At 40.3% G+C, this 24,169-nt stretch overlaps 2 protein-coding genes across 6 annotated transcripts in view; both read right to left on the bottom strand.

The window, feature by feature from the left end:
• Positions 1–11,972, bottom strand: part of rusc2 (RUN and SH3 domain containing 2) — a 49,425-nt gene extending 37,453 nt beyond the window's left edge. For both annotated transcript variants that reach the window (XM_088630479.1, XM_088630480.1), the window contains exon 1: positions 11,813–11,972. The gene's annotated coding sequence lies outside the window, so the exon portion shown is untranslated. The remainder of the gene's footprint in view (positions 1–11,812) is intronic.
• A 3,581-nt stretch (positions 11,973–15,553) lies between these two features.
• Positions 15,554–24,169, bottom strand: part of LOC148673705 (phospholipid-transporting ATPase ID-like) — a 59,463-nt gene continuing 50,847 nt past the window's right edge. For all 4 annotated transcript variants that reach the window (XM_088630477.1, XM_088630476.1, XM_088630475.1 and 1 more), the window contains exons 21-28: positions 23,109–23,262; positions 22,746–22,929; positions 22,099–22,322; positions 21,705–21,788; positions 20,297–20,542; positions 19,725–19,863; positions 18,890–19,020; positions 15,554–17,057 (exon numbers count right to left, since the gene is read on the bottom strand). In XM_088630477.1, coding sequence (XP_088486603.1) covers positions 16,785–17,057; positions 18,890–19,020; positions 19,725–19,863; positions 20,297–20,542; positions 21,705–21,788; positions 22,099–22,322; positions 22,746–22,929; positions 23,109–23,262 — 1,435 coding nt within the window. In that variant the 3' untranslated portion in view covers positions 15,554–16,784. The remainder of the gene's footprint in view (positions 17,058–18,889; positions 19,021–19,724; positions 19,864–20,296; positions 20,543–21,704; positions 21,789–22,098; positions 22,323–22,745; positions 22,930–23,108; positions 23,263–24,169) is intronic.

Raw genomic sequence — 24,169 nt, 5'->3', positions numbered from 1 at the left:
TGTTATTAAGGTCCGCGATAATGTCAGGCAATAGAGCTGGGCTGGAGATTTGGCAGCTTTCCATTAAGTGATAATGTACATCTATGCTTCTACTGTGAATCACAAGGGTTATCAGCACTGATACAGAGATGAAACTGGATCTCTAACAGCAGTATTATTATGGAGACCCCACTGTAGGTGGCAGTAAGTTTATTATCCTACAATTATTTTTTTAATAGGATGTTAAAAATGTGAGAATATAGGAGGGTGTAAAAATATAGGAATTAAAATTCAGTTCCAGGACCCTCCAAAGGGAAGGTTTTTTGCATCTTACCTCATTAAAATGGGTTTGCTTTTTAAAATCATTCATAAAAGTTCTACAGTAATCATTAACATTTAATCTACAAAGCCATTCATATCAATAAATTTAACTAAAATAGGATTTAAAGAAGAGAACCTGGATTTAATAGTTGGACTTCTCCATAAAGTCTAGAAAGCCAATGGCTCTGGAAAAGTCCTTGTTCTAAATAGTTTTTTTTATTGCAAATCAAGATCCTTGTGAAATCTGCTGTAACTTAATTAGCTGCACTCCTGGGAGCTGACTGCTTAGATCCTAAAAGCTAGATAATGCATTCTTGTTGATCAGCACAGCTGGCTGTTCAAACACCTCTGTTAGCAATATAGTATAACAAAAGGACAATTCACTGCACATTTTCCCATGTTTCCTATTGTTTTAATAATGCCCACATTGAGAGGTTCTTAAAAAGCCCTAATTACTCCTACTTTAATTGGGATGTTTTCAACTGCTTTCAATACAGAAACTATTTAGAAACTTTTCAGATCTTTGAATATTTAATTAACCTTTGGCAGTTAGCAAAACCATTAGACCTTTGTCTAATGGAAAATGGTGTTTGCTGAGAATGTCCCCATTGAAGACATACTGTATATGATGAAGAATTTAGTCAGAACCAGACAATTCTCACACCAAGCTGGGTGAGAGTGCAAATCAGAGGTAATGAACAACTGTATAGTCCTCAGATCACATAGTCTGGCATAATTTCTAGGTTTTTCACTAGTCAAGGCTTCATCACAAGACTGTGGTACACTTCCACAATGTTTGCCAGCCTGTACAAATTGTATAACCTTTAACTCAGAATACTCCACCTTCATGAATTTGAGAAAACAATCCTGAATATGGTATACCACATTTTCTTTTCAGCATGTTATAAACCTTTACTTGTTCCTTTTTCCTTAGGGAGGCCAAATGAGAGAATTACCACCCGTAATAATCCCATATCTGCTTTAATTTTCTGATTTTACGGCATTCTGGTATTTTTCTAAATAAGATAATTTTATACTTCTCTGGTCAAAGGTTGGGAAAAAAGTCCTTCAATTTAAAATTCAAAATCTTGTGCACAGTGACAAACAGGGGTTAGCCTATGCTGCATGTCTATCAGAGGTAAAAGGAAATCCCAGAACTTGGTAAATCCCCACGTGAACACCAGAGAGCTCAGATGGATTTCCCAGTCCATAATCTTGTCCATAAACCTACAGTAGGATCCTGGAAACATTGCTAATCACTAAACTAATGTGTCATCCAGCAAATCTAATCTCTAAGAACGCCTAGTGATGTGTGTGATACATCCAAAGCACGTCAAAAAGAATTTGAAATTAAAGGGATCTGTTTATCCATGAATCACTTCAGTCTGGAAAATGTTGTTCTACAAAAATAAATGCATGAATAAACCAACTACTTCCTACAAATTGCACATTCTTCAAAATTGAAATTTATTACTTTTTAGAAAATGAATCTCAAAATCTGAAAAAATTTAAAGTATATTTATTCACATTGTATCTACTACGTTGTATTGCACCTTTTGCTAAATACTAAAATGATTTAATCTCAATCCCTGACACTGCCCCTAACATTTCAGACATACAAAGTCATTCCTGACAATCTGCAAGATAATCTTCCTTTCTTTGGGTTAAACCAAAAATAAAAATACTCACTATTAGGTGAGCACGGAACAGTAAATCATAAATTAAGTTTGCACCCATGGTTCACATCCACAGATCTGTCCAATGACTAATCAACACATTAAGGAACCTGCAGACACAGCATACAGAATATCGAACAGAGGCAGAGACATCTTGTGTCAGCAAAACTCTGCCTCCACTACTTACAGTACAGATCTGCTATTAAGAGACATTTAACTGAATTCAAGTTGAACTTAAAGAAAAATAGTACAGCTAATTGATGCTTCCTTACAAGAGCAGGCCTCTACCATACAGGCATGTAAAATTTCACATTAAACATAAATATTATGAAGCTAAAACGAGAAGCAGTAACAAGTCTCCCACTGAATGGTTGCCCTAGATATGCCTACTATGAGCTGTGGGGACTTGTTAAAGCAAGCATCTGGGACTGCATATTTCATAGTAGTTACTTTATTGTGAGCAAGTTTTCCTTCAGATTTGTAAAGTTAAAAAGGTGTTGTACACACTTTTTACTCTTATTTACATCTTTAGACCTACTGCTGTGTAGCTCTGCTGTTGTACACTGTGTAGCGGAGCTAGTTCGGATACGGTGATGTCATCGCCCTCCCTGCGCGTAGCAGGGACCTCAGCCGCCTGGGCTGGGGCAGGTCTCCTTTAGCTCAAGCGGCTGGTTCCCTGTTGCGTTACCCTGGAGACCCGGGTTCGTGCCCCAAGTGTTGTGGGACGAAACGGGCGGCGAAGGGCACGAGCCCGCGTGGGACCGCGACAGTCACAACAGCACAGTCAGGATGTAGAATGACTATCCTAATGATGGCAGCCCTTATATACTGTAAATGAGTGTTAAACACAAAATGCCATAAATACTCACCGTGTACTGTACCACTAGCAAATTTACCTACAGTAGTTCGCTATGACATTTTAAATGTTGTGATATTACTATTATTTTAGTGCTCATGTTCCTATCTGCATCCCTTATCTCCCCTCTATTGTCAGAATAAAAAGTTCTACAGTCCCTGCTTGCTCCTTTGGTCATTTAGTAGCTAAGTGAATCAATAATTTTGCCCTCCCTTTTCTTGTAGAACCAAACGGTGGTCATTGCTTTTTAAATATTCCAATTTAGCAATACTGACCAACATTCACCTACCGTACTACACACATGATGTCCCTCTCATTCAAGTGTAATCTATCCTCCTTGTACAGGCACTATTTTTCCTGAAGGATCTCCAATGCCCCATAAACTTAAAACCATCTTCTCTATAGCAATCTTTTAGCCACACCTTATACAGTATCTTCAGATTTCCTCTTGCTTCCTGAAATGATTCCTAGTCTCGCAAACCACAAAGAGTAATGGCCTTATACTGCTATTCGTTTTGCCATTTTATCCCAGCCTGAGGTTAGAAAAGACAGAGACAAAGTAGGTAATTTACAGTACTTGAATTAATGCTTCCAATGTTTTCATGCTGTTCTAAATATGGAGGCTATAAGAAAAGTGATGGTTAAAAAACAGAATGTGATGAATACAGAGAATTACAATAAAGATGTACAAAAACAAAAGACGATGTCATGATTTGTAATTTAATTATGCTCACTGATATAACTATATGTTGTACCCTGCGGTTGTTACAGTATATGTGAGAGGTTACATATGTACTGTACTTTAAAAACTATCAAGGTCAACTAAAACTACTCAAGGTACAACATCTGCTACAGAGTGCAAAGTTGTATAAGACAACATACAACTTTATTGTCCATTCAAAAGGGTGGAAATCTGTGTTTGGCATTACCATACAAAACTACAACTAACAATACTGAACATAAAATTACATACTGTACAAATTAAAAACAAATAATAGTCATAGACACTACACTACATATACAATCACCTCTCTCTGCCCATAGTACACTACTATTACACATAACCCGATAGCTCCATACAGGGAACAGTCACTTAGAACTATTTCATATACAGTATGTATTACACAGGGAAAAAAATATTTCTTGTTTATATTTTCATAGCCACAGCCATTCTAAAACTTGAGAGTTTGAAATGCAAAGAAGTCAACATGTAAAAGAAAAACACGTCCATAATATTTATATCTCTACAACAAAGCTACATCTCAGTGCGACTCCCAGAGCAATGTGCTCTGGTAATGATGCTGGCAGGAATATGACCAGTTCTATCTCCAGGGTGCTGGGAATATTGATCAATCTAAACAGCCCTGTGGTTGAAGACAATAACCTGCATTATTTCAAGAAACAACTGGATGAGCTGCTTGGATTAATTTGCTATTGATCACCTAATGGCCTTTGTGACCCATGAGCTTGCATATGTTCTGTTGTAAAGTGAAGTCCATTGGCATCCAGGACAATGAATTAACCAACGCTAGGCACCTGTCAGCACTACTAACAAATACGAAGTATCGAAGGCAACTGAGACTTGCTCAGCAGCATGTAATGATCCAGCACCTGGGTCTTCCTGTCTTTGGATCTTTCAGAAGAATCACTACTGACTGCTGGATCAACTGTTCATCATTACTGTCATCACATGACTCCCACTTTCAGGAGCTCTAACAGTGGTAATGTCATGGCTCAATGTCTTTGGCTACATGACGTGTGTCAGCAATCAGGCCAGAAAGCAGCTTGAGTGTCAGCAGGCATCTGTTTAGCACCCAAAATGATCCCCCTCAACACCACCACCGTCATCATCCTCACTGCTGAAATCACTGCTGTTCGGGACACACCGCAGGGAGAATGTCTTCCCAGCCTCCTCTTCAAATAGCCTTGGTTATATAAGGGGGTTATGACCTGCACCGGGCTCAGGAAAGCATGCTATCCAGCCAACAGCTGTGACAACTCGTAGAAATGTAGTGTGGAAGACAAACTCCCAGACACTATGGGTGATATTTATCAAAGAAGTCCATTTTAATTCTTATTTGGTGAAGTATATGTATACAGCAGAATCCTCCAAATGTTTGCTGAGATTAGCATTAAGATCAGCGTTAAGCTACAACAGTTTTCTGGTAACATTAGTCATCCAATTATTGTTGAGGATCACATTATGAGACTCTTGTACCACCTGCTGTTTCATCAACATTGACCCCAACATAATCTCTTAATGTCATGTTAAAAAATAAATTCACTCTGCAGTTGAGGATGACAGATGCGTGGTCATCTCATGGTTTTCACTCGCCAATGCCTAACAGAACTGTTCGTTCAGCCACCTAGTCTAAGTATAGTATCAGTATCCTAAGTACTGTATATTCATGACAAAGTCTGAATGTTAAATTTTCTTTTTTAGCACAAGGCAGGGATGATGTGTACAGTATCAGCAATCGGGCCAGAAAGCAGCTAGTGTCAGCATGCATCTGTTTAGCTCCCAAAATGATCCCCCTCAACACCACCACCATCATCATCATCTCCACTGCTGAAATCACTGCTGTTCCAGACATACTGCAGGGAGAATGTCTTCCCAGCCTCCTCTTCAAACAGCCTTGGTTATATAAGCAGGTCACGACCCGCATTGGGCTCAGGAAAGCATGCTACCCAGCCAACAGCTGTGACAACTCATAGAAATTTTCCTCACAATGACACACGCACACATGCATGCATGCAGCACAGTGCCGCATCACACAGGAGGTATCCCAGCACTCTCCACATGCAGCAACCCAAGATATCTGCCTTCTGCTCACCACACGTATTTGTAAGCTAAGGAGAACAGGAAGGCACAACATCTTCTGCAACTCATCGCTGCCTCTGATGCAGGCCATTCTTCTCTCTAAAACACATTACTTTTGCAACCCAGGGCAAAATAGGTTAGAACCTCTTATCAATGTAGAGCAATAACACAGGTTTGCAAAAAAGGCAAGCTATTGATTGTGGATTTCTAATTAAAATGCAACAATTCAGTTGCAAGTTGTTTTTTGCATCAAATCATTTTGTGTGAGACGATAATGAATCAAAACATGTTACATGAACCAGAAATACACATTAAATAAACTCAATTTTTATCAGATTCCTCTGGCGTCAAACACAATCGTCGGCCTTAAAACAATACAACGGTGCTGTAAAAAAATTACTGACCCATAGCAAGCATTATTTTTGGCAGTGGCCAAGACGCAGTCATCCAGTGCAATGTTACTCTCTTTCACCACAACAGCTGCCTTTCTATACTAGTCACAAACAACCCTATCTCAAACACCACTCAAAATACACTGCCTAAACGTGGATAATTAACTGACTTACTTCAACCCTAGCAACTTGATTGAAAATACTGGCCATCTTTTTGACACCTGAGTATTCATATTAATGCTTGCATTCATATAATATATTCTGCTAAGACTCAGACTGAATCTCCCAAGAGCAGCTACTGACTCTGGATTTAAGTCACTTCAACCCCAATGACTGGAACAATCTGCAGAGGAAGTCCAAAGTACCGCACAACACCTTATTCATTTCTTTTTTTGCTGCCACAATTTTGCGGTGTAACAATACCATAAGAATATAAGATCCAGAATAAGCGTCTCACCCAGGTCCTCATTGTAAATGTGAATTTAGGCACAACAGACCTATCTGATTTAATAACTGATGATGTTGATATTACCAGTCGATCCCACTACTGTTTTTCAAATAATCCGCTGCTTGTCACTTTGACCTGTTGTCATTATATTTTCTTTTCTCCTAAGTAATATAATAAAGAAAATGGACCTTTGAAGTATTATAAGTAGTAAAATAAAATGAATCTGTCTTACCATTCCTACAGAGTAAATATAGTGTTATGAAACAAATTTTATATTGCCATGACTATACCACTAAAAATTGTTTTTAGCTGACTGCAGAGTGAAATTTTTGGTAAGAGTACCAAAGAAATTTCTAATTCTAAGATTCATGAACATTTGAAAACACAGGATAACTTCTTTTTTTGCTTTGCTGTGTGTTAGACATCTGCCTTCACTTGGCCAGCAATTATCCTTCTCAGTTCCTATGCTGGAATTTTCGGAGGAAGATTGCCATCTGTTTTCCACACAGTATCTGGGAGGCGTTTTCTGGCAGAGAGCTCTATCCTGAAAGTGTAGAACAAACTACAGTATTTCATCCTGACCACAAAAAGTGCAATTAACTCAACTCCATGTTCTACAGGAAACGGTGTAAGACTGCACATGGGTTCACATAAGACTGCCAGAGGGTTGCTGGGCTTGGGTGTTAATTGTACTTAAACATTCAGGAACCGCCCCCTCTAAAGGAGGGTGGTGATATGGCCAGCAGCCATATCACCCTGCAACTCACAACTGGCAACCCATTGAAGCTAAGCAGGTGTGAGCCTGGTCAATACTTGGATGGGAGACCTCCTGGGAAAAACTAAGGTTGCTGCTGGATGAGGTGTTAGTGGGACCAGCAGGGGGTGCTCACCCTGCGCTCCATGTGGGTCCTAAAGCCCCAGTATCGTGACGGGGACACTGCACTATAAAAAGGCGACGTCCTTCGGATGAGATGTAAAACCGAGGTCCTGACTCTCTGTGGTCATTAAAAATCCCAGGGTGTATCTTGAAAAAGAGTAGGGGTGTAACCCTTGCGTCCTGGCCAAATTTCCAATTGGCCCTTACCAATCCTAATAAACCCATCTATGAATTGGCTTCATTACTCTGCTCTCCTCCCCACTAGTAGCTGAGCGTCCTGGCGCACTATGGCTGCCGTTGCATCACCCAGGTGGATGCTGCACATTGGTGGTGGTGGATGGGAGTCCCCATTGCCTGTAAAGCACTTTGAGTGGAGTGTTAAGAAGAGCTATATAAGTGTAAGCAATTATTATTATTATTATTATTAAAGGTCTTTCAGGTGTTTTCATCTGCCACATTGGCTCTCCAGGAATTGTACTGATTCAGATACTGTAGTTCTGGGGATTGAGAGCCCAAATACAAATGCTTCACCTACTACAGTATATCTACAACGGCTGCAGTGAGCTACAATTCTGTCTAATTTCATAATAAATTCTGTTACCACCCAAATATGGCCACAGCCTCACATCAGCCACATCGCTTATATGGAGCAATTTTTCTACTTTTCCTAACAGCAATTCAGCCGAGGCGTAAATAATAATAACGTCAGTAATAATTAACTGCAGACTCACAGGTACAGTATATCCACTGATGATAGCAAATAAATCAAAAATGATTTGGACTTTTTACATGTTTACTTACATCTATATATACCCTCTTGCAGCAAGTTTCTTTATTGAGACAATGGCAAAAACCTAAAATCTTCTATTTTCTTGACTGGGCATGTAAAATGCTAGCCTACTCTATAAAAGAGCTATAGTTTGACGAAGAAATCGGGCGCCCACTGTAAATTTAACACTAAAGAAGCTTGAAAACAAATGTAAATATTCCCACTATTAACTAACAAATAATGTTTTAAAATCATTTGAGAACTAAAGTAGCACATTCCATTCAAATCAATGGTGATTATGGTGAGGAGACTATGCAGCCAATTAACTCTTTAGTGTCGTCCGTGAGAGATGCTGTGAGAGATTCTGTGGGACTGGGCTGGAACACAGCCTGTTTCTGACACACTCCATTTGTCTATCTTTCTTTCCATATCATTCACAGACACAAGCCTGTCTGGGGTCTGGGAGATGTAATCTGTAATCTTACTCACTTTTAAGATCACTCTCAAGTGACTCACACATAGCAGTATAAAGCAACACTTTCACTCTACTTACAGTGGTCATGCCACTTAGTGTACAGTACTTCTAGCAAAACACCACAGGTCAAACTATTGCTTTAAAATTACTCTCAAAACAGGCTACATCTGGGCAAAAGGCAAAACAAAACTAAAAAGACTTAGTTTACTAGAGTCATTAATGCTTTCCTGGGCACAGTATATGAACTGGTTTAACTACTGTATGTATGGGTTACTCCATTACCTCCAGTTAAGCATGTGTGTACAAATAACTGTTTTAATGAAATACACCTTTGCATATGATGAGAAGCCATGAACAAAACTCTAAAGCAATGCTTATGACCAAGAAATCATCCCCAATCAGTGCCACTCTGGCCTAGACCCATAAAACCCTATCTCAAATAACCGAGCAATCATTTTGCGCCACTCATACAGCAGACACAAGGTAAATTAGGGTACTATGTAGTACAAACCTGTAACACCAGTCTTCTTGAATGGATAAATAAAAAGCGTTACAATCCATTCTTCAAATAGCGCTTAACATTATTTGACTCTTATACAGTGCATATTTCACCCCTCGACATACGACAAGCATTTCAGTGGAAAACTGCAATTGCTATTCATCACAAATCCTAAAATGAATGCTGCAGTGCCTAGAGGCAAAGGAGATATACAATGTCTCGGAACAGAGGGAGTGCCTGGGTAGCAGAGAGACGGGCAAGTAAGACAACACTTTCTATATGTTTAGTAGCTTGCTTTTATCAGCTTGATTTTGAAACAACAGAGCCCAAAAAGTTATTTAAAAGATCTGAGCTTGTACGGCACAGCACACTGCCAGGATTATTAAATACAAATAATGTCTTAAAAGCACTTAGAAACTAAAGTACTACATTCCAGTAAAATCAACAGTACATCTTGTAAGGTAGACTTCTGCTTGTAGTCTTATAATGTCAGTTAAGAAACCTACACCTGCAGTGCACATGTCAAGGTTATGAAACATCCCATCGCAGCTAAGTAGCCACTTATTATAAAGAGGTACTGTGTATTGCTCATAATAAAAGCAGAAAAACACTTTTCTGAGACCAGAAATGATGAGGTACTGTAATGTAAGAGCGAAAAAAGAGCTATCTGTGGGGAATTCAAGTTGGAAAAGGACAGCATGTCAAAACCTGCTTTTGTATTTTAAAGTCTCATGCTTCGCATCATGGTGATGCACTGCCAGTCCTCTGTCTGAATTCTGCTAAGATTCCATCTGATTTCTTCAAAGACTATATCTGCAATAAACCCTAAAAGGCACCTGCCCAAATTAGGTAGTATTTATGCCTATACAAATACAATGACTGGTCGGAATTGCAGTGATCTATCATGAATACTGCTCTACTGGGCATTATACAGCATCTGCTTAGTGACCAGAAAGAGCCCCGAAATGATTGATGAAGTCATCCCAGTGCTTACTGCAAGGCTGACTGTAAAAGCCAGTCTGCTCCTGTTTCAATGTACAATGTCTACATCACAGACTCCATGTCTGAAAAAGAGGGTTGGGTGTGCAGAGTGTGTTACTGTAGGTTAAAAAAAAACACACACAAACCAGGAACACAGTGTTTGGGCTGGGTTGTATCATAAGAGCGCATATCAAGCATACAATATATACTGTAGAATTCCCTAATGGAATGGGGAACGGAAAACAGTTACATAAGGGCAGAATGACTAACACAAGGGCTTTCTCACAGACTTTTTCTTTATCTCCATCATGCTCAGGCGCTTGCCCGCCCGTGGCTCTGGCACAGCGGCTGCGGTCTCACCAGGGACCAAGTCACAAAAGGCCAAAACGCACAACACACGTCGGCTGTCTATTAACCACTAGTGTGCCGGACGAACTCCTGTAAAATGTGTGACTGTATTTCTGGTCTGCCTGTTCTCAAAATGCAGCACCCACAAACGCGTTACCCCTTGGAAGGGCTGACGGCTGAAGGTGTTTTCACTTTAATCTTATATTTTTAAGAGATTTTGCTCAGAGAATCGATCCCCACACCACGTTGTACGTCGTTTCCAGGGCCCGTCATATTATTCATTACCGTTACGTAGGCTATTGTAATATACTGTATGGTACAGTTCGTCGCCTAAAAAAGTGTTCTTTCCTTCATTTCTTTCACAGAACGCAATGTCAATTAATGAGGTGTTGTATCCTTCAAAAATCTCATAGTTATTTGTTTACGTATTACGTATTAACTTAAAGTGGCAAAGGTACTGTACACTAGCTTATCGCCTTCGTTAATGGGACTGAAAATGCCGAATACTGAGCATAAAACTGCGTATGTACCCTTCCTATCTTGGCACCGATACTAATACTGTACTGCAAAAGCAAAGCCTGCTGGTGATCTTGTGCGGCAGGCTAGAATTCTCCCCAGCAACATTTTATTTCATTCGCTATAACCATCATCATCTCCTCGCTGAGCCGACCATACTGGTAATACAGACTACTGCATTAATTGATGGAACAAGGTTACAACATAACAGCGAGACCCGTTAGGAATGATGTCCGCAAAGACGCAATATGAAGAAATGAATATGTCTTAAGGAATATCTATATGACCTTATGCATGGCACCATATGAACAACGAATAGCTAAGCTGAATTGGTTAATTTGGAAAGGGTGCGCTCCTATTATTCCTCAAATGATGGAAGAAATTAACAACGCAACCCGGAGGTTTCCGAGCGAAAGAGCCTCCTTTGTGCTTGACCTTAGTCCACAGAGCTATCTGGGAAACAAACGCATCTACCGCATCGCCAGAAAAAAAATAAAGACTTTTATTGATTTTCAGAGAGGCTATTGTTTAGGACAGCGATCAGCACGTACAATACGAAGAGCAAGTTATTCTTATTTATTTGCAATACGTTAAATGCCACGTAAGGACCTTACAAGAAGGTCAGAAAAAATGGTTCACAGGCTTAATTACATAAATCGGGTAATGTTTTTTTTAACACTGCCCTTCGATTTTCTTAAAATAAAATACACTACACCGATGCCACCCACTGACACGGCACTTGTCTGTAACACCACAGAAAATGACAGAAGCAACTACCACGCATCGGCAACCCTTGTCCATCAGCATTCGTGCAAGAATAAATAACGCGTAAATATTCCAAGCAAGAGACTTACATTAAATGCTTTCAGGTGTATTCAGTCTCCCATTTTGTAACTGTGTCCTGGCTGCGCCCCTGTAGCGGTGATGACAGTAACGATATACAATCCTCAGCGCTTGGCCGGAGAAGGCTTGTTTTCTGATCCCTGCCGAGTATCCTCAAAGCAGCGTCTAGTGATCTGGGCGGGCCCGGCAGCGGCTGCGTCACCAGCGAGCTCAGCGACTCCACCCCAGAGCTCAGGCCTACATTACTGCCGCAGCAGGCAGAGCTCGGGGCAGCGGCCTTCTTCTGTGGAGAAGGAGGAATTTACAGACCCAGACAGCCCAGATCTGAAACCCGTTAACTTGGTGTGTGTGTGTGTGGTGTTTTGGGGGAAAGAAAATCTGCGTTTTCACAACCAAATTTGGATAGTTTTTTTTTTCGTGTGTCGAAAAAAGGTGCTTTGAAACCTTATAACGTATTTTCGGCAAAGCCTACTGCAGTGCTCGCATTTGCCGGTTTATTTTTATTTTTGAGTGTCAGCGCTGGGTAACTATAATTCACAATATGTCAATAGCGAATGAATCCACTTACGTTTATTTCAATGGCTACATGCAACTACGTTTCTGCTCATTAAAGTGACCTGTACACACTTTTCCATTTTTAGTTCACTGCAGGGAGTACTGTATGTAAAGTCCTGTAAATCTGGTCTATCTCTGCTAAGAGATTAAACGAGGGTAGTGAGTAAGTACTAAATCTGTAATAAAGATTTGAGAGCCATACTGTAAGCTGTAACGGATGTATTTAGCCACTATATTTAAATGGATTGGGCAGCAATACAATGCCCTCCAAAAGTATTATTAATAGTAATTGCTTACACTTATATAGCGCTTTTCTGGACACTTCACTCAAAGTGCTTTACAGGTAATGGGGACTCCCCTCCACCACCACCAATGTGCAGCATCCACCTGGATGATGCGACAGCAGCCATAGTACGCCAGAGCGCTCACCGCACATCAGTGGGGAGGAGAGCAGAGTGCTGAAGCCCATTCATAGATGGGGATTATTAGGAGGCCATGATTGGTAAGGGCCAATGGGAAATTTGGCCAGGACGTCAGGGTTACACCCCTACTCTTTTCGAGAAACACCCTGGAATTTTTAATGACCCCAGAGAGTCAGGACTTTGGTTTTACTTCTCATCCAATGGACAGCGCCTGTTTACAGTATAGTGTCCCCGTCACTATACTGGGGCTTTTGGACCCACACAGACTGCAGGATGAGCACCCCCTGATGGCCCCTCTAACACCTCATCCAGCAGCAACCTTAGTTCTTCCCAGGAGGTCTCCCATCCAGGTACTGAGCAGGCTCACACCAGCCGAGCTTCAGTGGGCTGCCAGTTGTGAGTTGCAGAGTGAAATGGCTGCTGGGTATTGGGACACTAAATTCAAAATGCTTGTTTCAAAGCTAAGCGATTTGTTTTTCTGATCATTGGATGAACCTAAGTGATGAACGTACATTTTACTTTTGGAAAATTCCATGCATACCTTCGATCACATAGGAAAAAAAAAACTGCTTTGGGGTTTAACTTAGTGATCTCAAGCGACCATAATTATTGGGAATTCAATTTCAGTATTTAAAACACATTCATATTTCAAATTCAGTTTAATTACATTTCACAGTTTAAAGATCAGTATTTGGCTTCTTCTCTCTTAAGGCAATAACGTCCCTGACCCATTGATCTCCCCCCCTGTATGCAGTGATCTCAGATGCTCTGCCAGGCCTGTGCTGAAGCCACTTTTGAGTCCTTTCCCATTTTGGGGATTTTCAGACTTCAGTGTTTGCATGCTCACCTGGGTTAATGGCAGAGTAAAGTACACTTTGACACAGGATGTTTGTTGAGATACAAGGGGGAATGATTTTTATCTTTTAATTTGAGTCTTGTCATTAAAAAAAAATCCTAAGAGCTGCCCTTAAAATCTGCCATTTCAGTTTTTTTAATTTTCCATTTCCCCAAGATTGAAATTAAAGAAAAAAAACCACAAAAAGCATATTGTTTATAAAAATATCAAACTTTTATTTTTGGTAGCTTGTTTGGTGAAAAACGAAGGCAAGAGAGACTACATTTAACATTTTCATTCTGATTTAAATCTGATAACCTTTAGGAGATCAAAGATGGAACAGAGATAATTAATTGCATGAAAAATAGAAAAATAAAACCAGGATGAAAATCATTTATAAGACACGCTAACAAGCATTTCCAAGTATTTGTAAAAACAAGTTTGCATCTTACAATTGTAGACGTAAGGACAAACTGCGAAGATGTGGTAGTAGAATATATACAATCTGTACTCAAAATACTAAATTAATATATGTTGGAACCAAAGGAAAGTGAAGTGTTTTCAACTTATGTTTCTTGTCTGAGAATAAAGGCAGCGTTGTGATGTTCTTTAAAAAAATACACATTATTTTAACTGCATACAATAATGGTAGTTCTGAGGGCAGAATCAGTTTAGAAGACACTGCCCAGTCTGTTTTTAAGTACAATAATTAACAACGTTTTCAGTGTGGATGACAATGTCAGTTAACAAGCTATTATGTTAACCCAATTAAACTGCAAATCAGCTGAACTACATAATCACATCACAGCTACAGGCCCTAAGAAAGTTTAAAGGGTGGCAGCCCATCTTAAGTTCATAGAATTGTCTGCATTAACTATAAAATTAGTCATTCATGTGCATGTATATGTATGTGCCTGTGTACAGTATGTTTATGCATGTGCATGTATATGCTATGTGCAGGTGTACTGTATTTGTACAGTGTGTCTATGTACTGTACATGTTCATGTGTATGGTTCCAGCTATTGTCCTGCAGCAACACTGTGGAATGAAAACCAGAAGAGACAGCGTTCTTCGGGAACCACTGCACTACTGAAGTCTTAAATGAATTTAAAGCTTTCATTGAAATAACTTGGGAATAACTTTCCCAATTCTAAAGTTTGGGATATTGTGCTACTTATGAAATGCAGTATTTAAAAGGTGGCCTCCAACATACAGTGTTCAATTGCTGAAAACAATCACAGAGGTTGAATTAATCCCAACATTCATTAGGAATCACTGCTCTTTTTGACTAAAAGGTTCATGAAAATGGATGTTTCTTTATATATCCAATTTTGCTCAATTAATGTTCAACTGTTTTAAAGCACAATTCTGAATTTTTCACAATTTTTGTAAAAGCAGAAAAGCATTTTAAGAGAAAGATAGTGCTCCAATTAGTGCAAAAGGAACCACAAAGCTTACTGCCAAGCAGTAAATAACAGAAAATAAGACAGAAGAATCCTACTCATATTCTTAGTTATCATTTGCTCCAATATCCATAGCTTAGTGCTAAGAAATTGAATTGTTAGGTGTGCACTTCATATTAGCTGATCCCAGTGAGTCTGCACCAACATACGATACTGCCCACATTAAATTTACATCACAGTCAAATTCTATTCTTGTTTTTCTGAACACAAAGAAATATTGAGAGTGGAAAAATGTTCAGTGTTTTTATGTCACGGTACCTACTTTGTTTACTTCCTTACAGTAAGTACTGAAAACACATTATACTGTAGCTACAGTACATTAGGAAAGCCATAACAAATTCATGCATTGTGGGCTCATACAGTAACTAGGCCAGATCTGATTACTTCAACTAGGAATTGTGATCAGCTGATTGAGCAGTGATCAGCTAATTGAACTGGATAGAGATCAATAGTGTGAATTCAAGAAAAAACAGTGTGTGGATTGAGGATATTTGTTTTATTTGTACTTAGTGCTGAAGTATATAATTTCTTTTTTAAAACTGCTTTAAAAGTTGAGACATAAAACTTGTGAACACAACTGTTTCGTTTTAGTGTATAACTCTGTACAGTACTTTACATGTGAATTTTAACCATGCCAACTGTAAAGGCAACCCATCAACCTACCATTAAAATTACTAAATTAGTAAAAACCTAACCTGATGCCCTTCCCATGTACAGGTTGTTGACTCATTAGAATCCACTAAATGTCATGTAGAAATCTGTACATAACAACAAACTTGCGACGTATTGCAGCTCACTAGTCTGAGTGGAAACTTGAGAGCTTATAACTGAGCAGTGGATCAGATTACAGACACAGGCCTCCCTTTCTGTCGCAATATTTACAGCTGCAAACAGCTATGAAACTGCAACCCAGCCTTTAATGGTGCTCACTGCAACCACATTTGTAAACACTCCTTTTAAAGTTTATTATTGTCTGGTTTAATTTGAGTTTTTGTTTTTAAAAAAAGCTAAATGACTGAAGAAAGCAAAAATCCGAACAATCCAGAAACCACCCACCTTAGCAAGGAAAATGGAAGGAGGTCTCTAGCACAATGTGATTTGTAAAAATGATATAATTAGTGTTGTTTCGACGTCAAACTGCTTTCGTCCCAAAAAGACAAAGTTAGTGACGCATACAGTAAGTGATAACGACAACTGTTACTGTCATTTCTAATGAAACGACCTCTTTCCTTTCCAAGTGACAGTTCCCAGACTGTGCCATATTCTAGCTTGCTGTTTATCTCCTTTCAGAACCAACTCAGGACACATCAAGGCAGGATGAAAAGGCTTTTAAAAAGCAACTCAGTGAGGGGACATAATGTACTGTATGAACCTTGCATACAAAACAGTTAGAAATAACAGGCATAGGAATTCAATGCATCTGGTGTTTGGAGTTTATACTGTCCTTGGGAAGCTTTGTAGTATTTTTGAACAGTGTGGTTCACTCCGTGTAGTCTTGTTCTCATAATAGTTTGCAAGCCCACCAAATCCATGAGCACACCATTGATGGTACACTGGATTGCTGCACAGCAGGTATCGAAGGGCCTTAGATGGTTTAACACTCAACGGGCAAGGTCCCCAGTGTAAATGCAGATGCTCAGGTGTACCAGCCTGAGTTTGCCCTTGCCCAGTGTCAACTGGTGTGGCCTCAGAGCTGCAGGCTGCGCCCTCAGGCCACGTGCTGACTGTCCTCCGGACTGACGGACCGGTATGTCTGGGGGGTTATGTCGGACTGCCGGGTCACGTCCCGGGCCCTGGGGCTGAAGCCTCCAGATCGGCCTATAGGGGTTCGACGCAGGTATCTTCCAGAGGTGACCAGGTCCCCATAGCCCTGGGTGTGAGAGAAGGCGTAGCCCGAACGCCGCGAGCTGGTCCTGCGGATTCGGGCCCGTCTGGGAGGCGGGGCGGGAGTCGCCTTGGCCTGGCGCACCTTGTACCTCACCTGGAGGAGAGGAGAGAGAGACTGAAGCACAAGAGGAGTGCGCGTACATGTGTGTGTGGCGCTCTTAACCTGAAGGAGCCCTGATGAAGGTACAGCAGCCTTCATGTACACCATTCTTCTATTATTATTAGAACAACAAACAACAACTGCCGCACAGCAATAACAGGCAGGCGACTGGGAAGAAAGACCGAAAACAACCGATAAATGTAATTGCAATGATTAAACAGCAGTGGAATAAAGGCTGAAATGGAAAATGACACATTTTTCACTTCAGATTCTTTTTTGACATTTTTCAGATATTTCAAGACCACATTTTAGTTTGATCAATTTTTCATGACAGCAGTTAGTTTGCAACTCCCCATGCAGAAAAGACATGGACAAAGAAAAGATTTGAGACACATTTTGCACAGGGCAGAGTTTCCCATCGTGACCACTGTCAAGCAAACCAAATATTTTGCATTCCATATCTGAATGCTTGTTTGTCTTCTTTCCTTAGTGTGGGAGTGCTTTATTCTCACCTCACCATGCTGCAGTTTGGAGGAACCACATTTGATACTGAATAAATCAATCCTAGAAATCAGAATATATATTCAGCTATGTCTTTTTTGTTCGTGTTATTTCCATTTGCAACCAAGCTCATATTTTAGCAATATCTTTCATCATTCCTTTAGTCATTTTAGTTTTCCCAAAATGGAAGGTACTGTATGGCAATTACACTATTAAAACATTGTACCACAGTTCAAGATTACTGTAGGTACAATTACAGTACATCTCAGTTATTTCCATGTTTTCTTTCCATGCTGCAAAAGTAAATACGACTGCTGTAAGTATTTAGTCAATTATTCTTGGGTCTATTATTTTTCACTGTATGTACTGTACACATGATGCAATCTTGCTGGAAGTGAATGAATGACAAGTCAGATATACTGTAGAAACATGCAGTACTTTTCCAAGACTTGGCAGTGGGTCAGTTTGCTTTTGCCTCAGAGAGGATCTTTCAAATCCCCAATTATCTCCTGAGCTAACTCTGTGGGTGTGCAGTACAACACTGATCTACTAATAATATCTTAGTCTCATTTAATTCCATCCACTCTAAGCCCAGCTTGTCTACAGTCCAGTGAGTGACCATTAGTACATGTAACAAAAATAGTGCCGGCAGTGTGACTAACCATGTACCCATCCAGACAGTGACACTTTGACACAGTGATACTTTTTAAAAGGAAAAAAAGGGCAGTGCACTGGCTCTGTGGCTAAGGATCTGCGCCTGTGGATGGAAGGTTGCCAGTTTGTATCCCACAGCCGGCAGAGGAATCCTACTCCATTGGGCCCCTGAGCAAGGCCCTTAACCCCAGCTGCTCCAGGGGTGCTGTATAAATGGCTGACCCTGTGCTCTGACCCCATGTTTCTCTCCCTGTCTGTGTGTCTCCTGGAGACCAAGCTGGGGTATGCAAAAAGACAAATTCTTAATATAAGAAATTGTATATGGTCAATAAAGTGATCTTAAAAGTAATTTCGTAAGGTGTTGTTGTTAGACATAGTGTAATCTACCTCAATATCCAAGCACAAACCCTCACTTTTTCCTGCCACAGCTGATTAAGATTCAGCAGTGCTTTTATCTGAGCACTCCACTGAAGGGTTTGATGACTTTAAAATGGCTATTCAGTGCAGAGACTTTTGTTGAGATTAAACACAGGTTTTGCAACAGAAGAGGCAATTAATATACTGTGATGGCTAATGTATGACAAAAAAGAAAGCACATCCTTAATTAAGGATGGTCATTATTTTGTTAATGTGCTATAAGATCAAACAGAATGCACTGTCACTTTCCTCACCTTGTCATTGATGGTTGGGTGGAGCAGCACCAGAACAAATCTGTAAGCTACAACAGGCAGCACACACAGGATGGAGGTGAGGATAATGGTCAGCCAGACATTGGGCTGGTTCAGGGAATTCCTTGCCGTTCCTGACAAGTACAAATCCTCAGACTTACAACGATGAAGGCAAAGTACAGGAAATCAACATTCAAAAGCCCTTTTAGAAATAGCAAACAAAAACAACTTTGCTATTACAGGTTTTATTAAGCTTCACTAGGACTACAGTGTTATCCTTTTAAAAAGATCTCCAAAAAGATATATTTCATAGCATTAGCATACATTAGACAAAGTGCATTAATTTCTTTTAATTTCTTAATTTATATTAGTGCTCTTATATGTAAAACATGTTATAATGTGAATACAAAACTGTCACACTGATTTCTTTTTAAATTCCTTGCTTCTGAATTGTACTGAAAGTAATTACATCAAACAGAACTCATTGCAAAATAAGTTAAAATATTAACAACCAGGTAACTTCAAGAACACTGCTGAGCTTTAAATATAATAAATAAAACAAACAATTAAGGACCAGAATTCTATAAAAGCAAACTCAAACCCTTGATCCAGCATTAAACCTAACCCTAAGGCTAAGAACAATTCACACCCAGCTGATGATATTACACATAGGTGTTGGCTTTACTAACATTGCTCTATGATAATTTCTCATTATAAGGTCTGCTCCACAAAGACAAGGCAGTTTTATACTCATTTGAAAGCAAGGCTTTGGGTCACTGGTTAGAAATATTAGGCATTATCACTGTACCTCTCAGCTGTGAGGTTTCACAGTACTCACCAATGAATGGGAAGGAAGCAGTGAAGATAAGGTACATCCCATTGCTGTACATAGTGAATGTGATGGCAAAGTACACAGCCAGGCTGCCCCAGATGAAAAACTGGTTCACAGCTGTCCAATAAGCTGTGTCCAGGCCAATCTACCATGTGAGAGGAGAAAAGAAAGCTTCCTGCATTATGCTGATTTTGCACAGTTCGTGAACTGCTTTGAAAGCAAATCTTAGATTAAACCGTCAGCTCAAGAAATTATTCATTTTATGCTTAATATTTTGAAGCCTTCGCAAAAGATTGGGACTTTGATTACTGTGTTCGGTTTTGACTGCTTTAACTCGACTGCCTTTTAACCTGCAATTGTCAAAATGCCCTAATTTCTTCTAAAACACAGATTTTACCATGAGAAAACACCAGCTTAAAATAAGGGTACAGTAGTTTAGTAAAACACACAAGATCAAGTAAGAAAAAAAATTGTACAGAGGCAGCTGAGATAACAAATATAGATCTGGTGCAGTCAGGAACGTGGATCTTGATGACACAGCACAAGCAGAGGTGGTGGAAAGAGACAGGGTGTCTAACCTGGATGCTGACAGCAATCAGCAGGCAGGTCTGTGCCAACAACGCGAACGACTGGTAGTCGGCTATGTCCTTGCCGTCATCGCGCACGGTGTCATACATCGCACCATAGGGGATGAAGAAGAGCACCAAGGAGCTGTAGATGCTGTGGAGGACACACTTCACAAAGGCCCCCTTGCTGAAGTACATGTTGAGCTGCCCTGGCTCGTAGAGCTGAGGATACTGCAAGCTCCAGCGATCATTCACGTCCTTCAAAACACAGTTGCAAGCACTACTTATTCACAAGCTCGCGTTCTGGTTTTCTGCCACGGATTTTCATTGCTCGGCAAGTTTAAGACCAAAACTGAAAAACATCTAAAGAATCAGTAACAGGAGCCTAAAAAAAAAAATAATAATAATTGCTTACACTTATATAGCGCTTTTCTGGACACTCCACTCAAAGCGCTTTACAGGTAATGGGGACTCCCCTCCACCACCACCAATGTGCAGCCCCACCTGGATGATGTGATGGCAGGGATAGTGCGCCAGAACGCTCACCACACACCAGCTATCAGTGGGGAGGAGAGCAGAGTAATGAAGCCAATTCATAGGTGGGGATTATTAGGAGGCCATGATTGGTAAGGGCCAATGGGAAATTTGGCCAGGACACCGGGGTTACACCCCTACTGTTTTCGAGAAACGCCCTGGGATTTTTAATGACCACAGAGAGTCAGGATCTTGGTTTTATGTCTCATCCGAAGGACAGTGACTGTTTACAGTATAGTGTCCCCCGTCACTATAATGGGGCACTAGGACCCACATGGACTGCAGGGTGAGCGCCCCCTGCTGGCCCCACTAACACCTCTTCCAGCAGCAACTTTTAGTTTTTCCCAGGAGGTCTCCCATCCAGGTACTGACCAGGCTCAGTGGGCTTCCAGCTGTGAGTTGCATAGTGATATGGCTGCTGGCCATAAAATAAGATAGTTACAACAGATAATAAGCAGGGGATATACTCTGTAGCAGTTGGTTTTCCAACTGTCTTCTTCAAAAAGGCTTCATGGTTTCTGTTTCTGTTCATTGCATCTTCAACGGCATTAATAATTCCTTGTGATTATTTGTCCTAATTTTATTATCTCCTATATTTGCTGTTTTATTTCAAGTGTTTCTTCTATCTTTCCTGAAAAGCACTTAATTATTAATTAAAGTTATATTTTTTTTCATGGCCCCTGAATGGACCAGGCAATGCAGAACTACAATCTGACCAATGACTGAAATGTGTTCACTAACATGCCCCATAGTAGTTAGTGGTTTGGAAAAACTGTTCTGTTTTTCAACTGCAAACTTCACCATGCTTCAGAATTCCTTGCTGAACATACCAAATGGTTAGAGATTACAGCATCCAACCCGGCACCATAAAGAAATAGAATCATACCTGATCAAACAGACTCATCCCCAGCACAGGGAGCGATGTGTAAACCAAGTTGTAGAGTGTGATAAACCATTCGTCGTATACCGTCTGCCAGAAACAGAGAATAAAACCACAGCTTCACTAAACAGGCTAGGAACCGGCTTCGCCACAATAGGTAGCCCAGCTGATATCTGGAAAACAGTTGCTTATTGATTCGGCATTATTTAGCACATGACTGATGAACCTGCTGGGCTCTTGCACCTTACATACAGAGACAAGTAATCCAAAATACAAGACCAGGTTTTCGCTTTCTAATTCCAAGGTGTCAGTAACTAATGTGCAGGACAGACAGACTAAATCCAGACTTTCTAAGGCCTTTTCCAGGGTTAAAATAAGCACGAAAGGCTACTGCTCTGACCTGTGCAGAGAATCCGCAGAAGAAGCCATACCAGAAGTGGACAAGTGTGAAAGTGAAGTTCTTGTAGAAGAAATATTTTAGGAACTTGCACATGCGAAGGTAGGACCAACGGCCATGCACCAGCAGGAGGCGCTGCAGATAGCGGAACTGGGCGAAGGAGAAATCGCTGGAGAGCACTGCCTGCATGCCCTCCTGTCCGCTGATTCCAACCCCAATGTGAGCCGCTAAGGACAGGGAGAGATGCTGTAACAGTCTGCTTTCAAATTCCAGGCTTGATAGCTTCAAGTCAGAACGGCGATACAGGGTAAAACCACTCCTGCTAACGTACCATCACTTACATATTTAAAGCCTGCTAGGAAATTAAGATGCTCAAATTCGATATTTAATGTGAGTATGGCTGAAACAGCTGCTGCACTTTTACACATATAAGTAGTCAGTGCATTATAGTACTTTAAAGGCATTTGTGTAGATTTAATTATTTACTGATCTTGATGAGGGATTGTTTCCATTAGTCATGCATTTTAATTCCTCTCAATATATTAAAATGAGCTAGTTTATTCAATGAACGTTCAGGATTATAGATACAATTTTTAAGACTATGAAAGACATCTACTTGCTTTTAGGAAACTGCCAAATGTCCCCTGTACCTTTGATCATGCTGACATCATTGGCCCCATCTCCAATGGCCAAAGTCACAGCCTGCTTGAATTTCTTGACCAGCTGCACCACCTGTGCTTTCTGCAGTGGAGTCACCCGGCAACAGATCACCGTCTTGCACATGCAGGCCGTGCGCAGCAGCTCCATCTCCATGTTCTTCTCCAGGGCGTAGGCCTTCCAGTGAGACACAACAGAGACAGGATGCAAAGTGAGAACTGCAAATCGTGAAAAGGAACCGCATTACCATTTTGCTTCTGACTTTTTGCTCGTTTTCATCTTTTTCTGTTGGTTAAAGTTGCCCACCGCTCAGAAACATCGGAATTTAGAAGTGACTGGATTATGGTTTTCCGTACCAGGCTATGTCCATTGATGACAAGACCGTACTCCCCCTCCACAGTTTCGTCAGGCACCAGTTGCGTTTCCTTCTTGGGCTTTTTCTTCTGATTGTCCACTTCTTCAATTTCAGGTTCTGTATCTGACTCTGGCTTCATTTTCCTCCGTGCGCTCCTAATGAAATGAGCAAAAACGTTCTGCTGTTCGAGCTTATGACCAACAATCGCTTTATCCTAGGAATATTTCTTCCCTGTCAAACACACATCACAGTCGAGCACAAGGCAGTCTCAGGCACACCTGATAGCTGAAATAGTTCTACTCACTTCTGCTTGGGTTTTCAACAACTTGGACACTGATATCCCAATGCCCACAATGCATTTGATATCAAAATGATATTAAACTGCAATTGCATTTTATTTTTACAACAAGAGTTGTGGGTGTCTGGAATAAACTATCGGCCTTATTGCTGAAGACAGTTCCCTGGTTTCAGAAGCAGCTGGATTGTGTCCTCAATAAGCTACTAGCAACCAAAAATGAGATAAATGGGCCAATTATCCTCTATTATTTGCAACCTTTCTTATGTTTTTATTTCTCCTGCTACAGGCAAACATTTTGACTTTGATTGCTGGAGCACCCACTCCACGCCAATGGTTAGATTGTTTAATCTGAGGTTTTGTGAAATTGGGATGAGGAGGCCCTGGTGTAATCTGAATTAGCAGTCTACATCAATGTCTTATCTAAAAAACAAACAGACATTATTATTGTCAAATCCAGGCAGATCTGCTGCTGTTGACCAGCCTGTTTGCCAAAGTGTCATTTAAACTGTTTATACCAAACGTCTTTCTCCTTTTGATATGCCTGCTTTTAAAGAAAGAAAAACAAACCTTAGATGATGTAAAGTGGATGATGTGGTTGAAAGATTACGGTTATTTAAGTTCCTATTTACCACAAACTAACATCAGTATCTTTATTCTAACAATGTTTAGTGTGTATTTCAAAAAACAGTGTTTCATCTAAAGACCGATAATCAGAATTTTAAAATGACCTTGGATTTTGCCTTAAAACTCCACTGTCTTCTGCT

Source organism: Lepisosteus platostomus, chromosome 4 (genome assembly GCF_059453375.1).
Source record: "Lepisosteus platostomus isolate fLepPlt1 chromosome 4, fLepPlt1.hap1, whole genome shotgun sequence".
Lineage (NCBI taxonomy): Eukaryota > Metazoa > Chordata > Actinopteri > Semionotiformes > Lepisosteidae > Lepisosteus > Lepisosteus platostomus.
This window is presented reverse-complemented; position numbering and strand designations above follow the sequence as displayed.